Consider the following 5,838-nt stretch of genomic DNA (forward strand, 5'->3'; position numbering starts at 1 on the left):
TTGCAAATATGTAAATGTGTAATGACTCATAAATATATTGTAATATTTTCATTAAGTGAGAAAATCATGTAATTTATTAGACCATTCCTATGATCTATAAATAAGATGATTATTTTCATAGAAAAGACTACAAAATCTATTCCCAGAGAATTAATATTATTTGTGACTTAACTCTTTCTTCCCTTTGTTCTACTTCTCTTTATTTCTCTCACCCAATCAACGTTCTATTTCTTGGGCATGACCCAAATGATATTTTGAGGCTCAACAAGTTTTATATTTGAATGACATTGAATGGCTAAATTGTGCTCCCAACTAGAACTGTCCATAATGAGGCCTATAACAAGGTCGTGTGTCACTATGCTCTTCTGAGTCAGCTTGTTCCAATTTGTTAATTAACATGGATTTTTGAAATCCAAATCTGATGATTCTACTATTACTGAGAAGAATTTAGAATCTAAAGAACGTCATAGATTTAAACTATTAGACTAAGATCCTAACACTAAATCTTGTAAAAGTAAAAACAGTGATATTAGAATCCATCCGGTCTGTTCATTTTCATATCTCATATCAATGGTCTTCAGAGAAGTTTTAATGTAGCTAGTTTTTCGGAAAACTTATCTCATTAAACTCAAACAAAAGCCATGAATGGCGTAAAAAAAGTAGTGTATAAATTTAAAATTGTGTTTAAATCTATTTACGCATATAGTTCCTTAGCTTAAAATATCTTTTTCAAATGGCAGACATGTTGAGCGAAAAAAGCTATTGTGAGATAATACAAGAAACAACAGTGATACCTATTGGACCTGGAGCAGTGGGTAGATGCCTCTGTTTTCACCCCGCAGTGATGCAGTAACAAGGCTAAATCATAAGCTCTCTCTCCACCAATACAGTAATGGCGACAACATCATACATTGACTATGCCCTTTAAGATAATCGTGACGCCTTCAAATTCCTTGCGTAGGGCATTTGGTGGGTGATCCACCCTCACCGGAGGATGTTAAGGAAAATGTTGTTTCCTACCAGCTAGTGGGTGGCCACCAAAATCAAATGCACTAGCAAGATTAGAAATTTCATAACAATTTTTCACATTATCAAAGAAAGTGAACAAAAAGAAGCATGACAAAGGCAGATGAGACAAACAAAAAGCCAGACTAACATGTTAATGCCACCCAATTACATGTAACAAAAATTTCTTCTGGTTTCCCACTAGGTAAATAAAAAAAAAGAAAAAAAAAACCGAGTGAAAGAAAAAACCACAGCTTAATCACTTATATATGTACTCTAGACATCACAATTCACAGAATTGTGCTAAAACGTGTAGAGAATCTAATTAATCTCCTAACATAACCAGAATAGAGAGAACTTGCAGAAAAAGGAAACCTGATTGCGTTTGAATGGAGTCACCATAGCTGTTATCAGTAGAAAAGGTGTTTCCTGAAGGACCAATGACTCCTCCAGCCCCTGGACTTGTTGGCGTCGTTATGCTTGGAGTTGCTGAACCTGGATTGGAGGTGGTGGGAGGTGATGGCAAGGTACCAGTGACAGTGCCAGTGCCGGTTCCAGTGCCGGTTCCAGCGCCAGTATTGGCTCCACTGTTATTGCTAGTGCTTCCGCCCGCAGCACTAGAAATGAAAAAAAAAAAATTGAGCTCCAGCGAGTACATTGCCGGTTCCAGCGCCGGTTCCAGCGCCAGTATTGGCTCCACTGTTATTGCTAGTGCTTCCGCCCGCAGCACTAGAAATGAAAAAAAAAAATTGAGCTCCAGCGAGTACACTCAGCACAGAAAGACAGCAAAAAATAATTCGTTGGATAATAAGTGCAGTTTGTTAATGACTCAAAATTCAAAAAAAAAAAACGTGCCGGTTCCAGCGCCAGTATTGGCTCCACTGTTATTGCTAGTGCTTCCGCCCGCAGCACTAGAAATGAAAAAAAAAAATTGAGCTCCAGCGAGTACACTCAGCACAGAAAGACAGCAACAAATAATTCGTTTGATAATAAGTGCAGTTTGTTAATGACTCAAAATTCAAAAAAAAAAAAAAAACAAATGTTTGAAATTTTGTGAGGAAATCCCATACATGATTAATATGAAGTGAAATAAAAGAGGAAGGGAACAGATTTTCCATACATTAAAAGTGAATTGCTGGGAGCGGCATCTGAAGAGAAAGGCCAAAGTGCTCATTGAAAGCACAGTTGCAATATAATGCAGTTCCTTTAGGAAGATGAAGTACTAAGAGGGCACATTAGAATAAAAAAAAAAAACCGCCTCAAATTATTTTTGGTGCAGGAATGGAGCAAGTTCAAAATGACGATGGCTTGGCTGACTCTCAAGATGTAAAATTCGAGTTGCCTCAACCTCTTATCAAAAATACGACTTTGAAGTTGAATGGTCTTGAATTGAAACATATAAATTCCAAATCAAATTGAACTCATTCTTTGATAAGACTCAAAATTAACTCATATTACCAAGAACCACACGTAGAGTCCTGGGAGGCAATTGACTCCCCACGAATTCAGACTTTTTACTTATATGGGAGGAAATTTGGCTATTTGTACCTTCTGAAATATCAGTTTTCCACTCCTGAAATATCACTGTCTTTCATTGCCCTAACCCCACTAATGTTGGGTCTAGAAGAAAGTTTTCCACCCTCAAAAAAGGGACCGGTTCTGTCTCTGCAATGTCTATAATCTTAATCAAGGATGAATATCAGCCAACGCAAAATAACTCAAATTAATCCCAGACAAAACCTACAAGGTTACGTTTTACATTTTATGAAGCGTATATAATAAAAACTATATAATAAAATAAAGATAAAAATCAGAAAAAAAAAATAATATTAGAAATAGTTTATGTACAGTCATGAATTGAGCCATCCCGAATCAAAGCAAACCAAAGTCGGGACCGGCTCAAAAGTCTTAAGAGTCAAAAATCAGGCACATGAATCAATTTGAATAATTTGAGTTCATTTCAAATTGAATTAAAACTGATGCAAGTTCCTAGCTTAGGGCATCTTCGGAACAAGATCAAGCTACCGCATTGAAGGTACTGCTGCAATTATGTATTTTAGGTAAATGCCCAGGAAAATGAAATGCAGAGACGTCACATCACGCACATTCAATTAGTGCAAAGAGCATGAAAAGATTTTTTTCTGGGAGGGGAACACCCTATCAAGCAAAATTAGAGCATGTGCCGTGAATTATGTGTAGTGAAAGCTGGTATAGAAGGGACGAGAATCTTGTAAGAGAACAATTTATTTTAGGTGGAAAAAAGAATCAGATTCCCTCTCATAGCCTCACCACCAGATGAAAAAAAAAATCTTATCAGCTTGTTCGGGGTGGAAACAATCTTTATTCCCTTCTCCATCATCTCAATAAAGCACAAAAGGTGGAGAAAAATAGTCCCATTTTTTTTTACCACATGATGAAACAAAGATGCTAATCATATAAACTATTTTACCTTGGAGAAGCAGGGTAATTGCAGCCATTTGCACCTGCAAACAAACAAAAAAGATACCAGAAAACAAAAGAACATATCAACAAGTGATCTGCTCTTAATTTCTCTCTAGAAATCACAAATAATGGACAAGAAATTAGAAAATGATGAAAACGAATACTCACTTGGATCTTGTGGAGTAAGAGTGGCAGTCCCCGCAAAATCGCAGGCCTGTGATACTTGCCCTTTCCTCTGGTAGTAGCTATTGGCTGCATAAGAGCAGTGCGCTTTGACTGTGTTGGGATTATAGCAAGCTCCATTTTGGTTTATAGGAACACAGTCAGCTCCAGCCCCGCAGGCATAATCAAGTGTTTTCTGCAAGGCAGAATCACCCAACTCTGGCCTGCAAACACACCAAGCACCATCTTCCAACAAAAAGGAAGCGAAAAATAATTTTAGTTCGCTGACAACATGGATATACAGCAAGAAAGTGAACTCACTACAAAACCTAAGACAGAGAAGGTGCTTGGTAGATATTGGTAGATGGACTTGATACCTGTGCTCTTAAATGTTCAAAAATATAGAGAAACACCACATTCTTGGAAAATAAAACTAAGAGCAAGTCTCCCACCTGATTCTCTCGTCATGGCCATCATGAACAATAGATAAACTATTACAGCTTCCATGGCTGAAGATGGCTGCAGCTGGAATGTGAAAGGTGGGAGAATCAATATGATGGATGGCGGGGTGGTTGAACTCCGTTTCTTGATGCAAAACCCTGTGCCTGCCACTGCTTGGTAATTATGCCTTTTGAGATATAAAATCCCATGCTTTCAGAATCCTTTTGCTTATAAAGGTTAGTGCATCGATACTTTAAACTCTGTCGTTATCCTCGTTGCTTCTAATACAATATAAAATAAAAATAAATATCGAAGCAAATAAAGAGAATTAATGTTTTTTTTTTTAATAAAACACTACAAATAAAAATAATTATGTTAAATGAACTGAAAGTCTCAATGTTTTTTTTTTTAATAAAACACAACAAATAAAAATAATTATGTTAAATGAACTGAAAGTGGGTTCTAGCTATTTCTTTTGGCAATAGCTAAAAAAAAAATATTCATCATAGTTTCTTCAATTTTATTTTATTCTTTATTATAATATTTAGGGAATTGAAATATAATTCAAAATAGTTCTAATTGGCCTAATTTACTTGGTCCTTGGTGCATTGAAAAAATATGTCCAAAAAAATTATTTCAAAATAAAATAGCACTATTATATAAGCACCTAGCATTTTGAAATACCTTTGTGGAAAATATTAGTTAGAACTGAATTGATTTCAAATCTGGTTCACTTATGATTAAAATGTGCTTCTAACTATTTTTTATTTAGGTTTTATACTTATTTGAACAAGATTAGATTCATTTTTGGCTCACATGTAGCTTCCCTAGTCATATGGAGCTCTCAGAAAGACAACAGTGTCTCCAAACCCTAATAACAGCACATTATGTTCTTTTTGGTTTTGTGTGGTCACGTTTGTATGGGGTGTGACCACGCCTAGGCGTGGGCATGGTCGCACCCATAATTCTATGCCACTGATCTGTGGCCTTTGCCCATGAATCTTCATCACCGTCGTCCATTTTATGGGACGGCTGAAAACATCTGGCAACTATGGACATTTGCAGAAACCACCGGAGTAATCCAAACATTCGATCTCCAATGTGATCGATGGCCCAAGAAAGCCGCCGCCACCTATAAAAGGCAGCTAATCATCCCTCTCGAGTAGCTTTGTGTGCTTCTTGTGGGGGTGTGAAGTAATCAGTGAAGTAATGGAACATCAAACCAATGAACACTTCTTCTTCTCGAAGTGCCTTCTTCAGTCTGTGGTCTCCGGTCAGCCATCGTTTTGTAAGTATTTGCTCTTTTTCTTTTTATTTTCTTACTTTTGAAATTAATTATTTTAATTTAAGTGTTTGAGTTAATAATCTAGTTTAAGTTAACTCAATAGCCTTGGATTAGGCTTAGGCTTGGGTTCGACTTAAGCTGACCCAAACCCAACCTAATCCTAATCCCTAAAATAGTTTAACCCAAAGCTTAAAACTTAACCCAGGTTAGACCCAACCTAAACCCGACCCAGCTCAGGTCTAGCCCAACCTAATCCAAACCCTAAAACCTAACCTAGCTCTGACCCAACCCAGACATGACCCAATTTAAACCTGACCCAGCTCAGGTCTAACACAACCAAACCCAAACCCTAAAACCCAAACCCAAGTCTGACCCAACCAGACCTAACTCAACCTAGACCCGACTCAGTCAAATCTTGCCCAACCTCCCAAACCCTAAAACTTAACCCATGCCTGACCCAAGCAAGACCTGCCTCATCCTAAACCCGACCCAGCTCAGGCCTA

General features: G+C 37.3%; 1 protein-coding gene across 1 annotated transcript; it reads right to left on the minus strand.

Moving 5' to 3' along the window:
* Positions 1 to 1,151: 1,151 nt before the first annotated feature.
* On the minus strand, positions 1,152 to 4,261 carry LOC110036305 (PLASMODESMATA CALLOSE-BINDING PROTEIN 3-like). The gene is made up of 5 exons (XM_020740711.1): positions 4,062 to 4,261; positions 3,616 to 3,855; positions 3,455 to 3,488; positions 1,857 to 1,916; positions 1,152 to 1,574 (listed from the first exon to the last, which is right to left on the minus strand). Exons 1-5 carry the CDS (start codon positions 4,114 to 4,116, stop codon positions 1,331 to 1,333), a joined length of 633 nt encoding a protein of 210 aa, XP_020596370.1. The 5' UTR covers positions 4,117 to 4,261; the 3' UTR covers positions 1,152 to 1,330.
* Between the last annotated feature and the right edge of the window lie 1,577 nt (positions 4,262 to 5,838).

This window comes from Phalaenopsis equestris, unplaced genomic scaffold (genome assembly GCF_001263595.1).
Source record: "Phalaenopsis equestris unplaced genomic scaffold, ASM126359v1 Scaffold204895, whole genome shotgun sequence".
In the NCBI taxonomy this organism is placed as follows: Eukaryota; Viridiplantae; Streptophyta; class Magnoliopsida; order Asparagales; family Orchidaceae; genus Phalaenopsis; species Phalaenopsis equestris.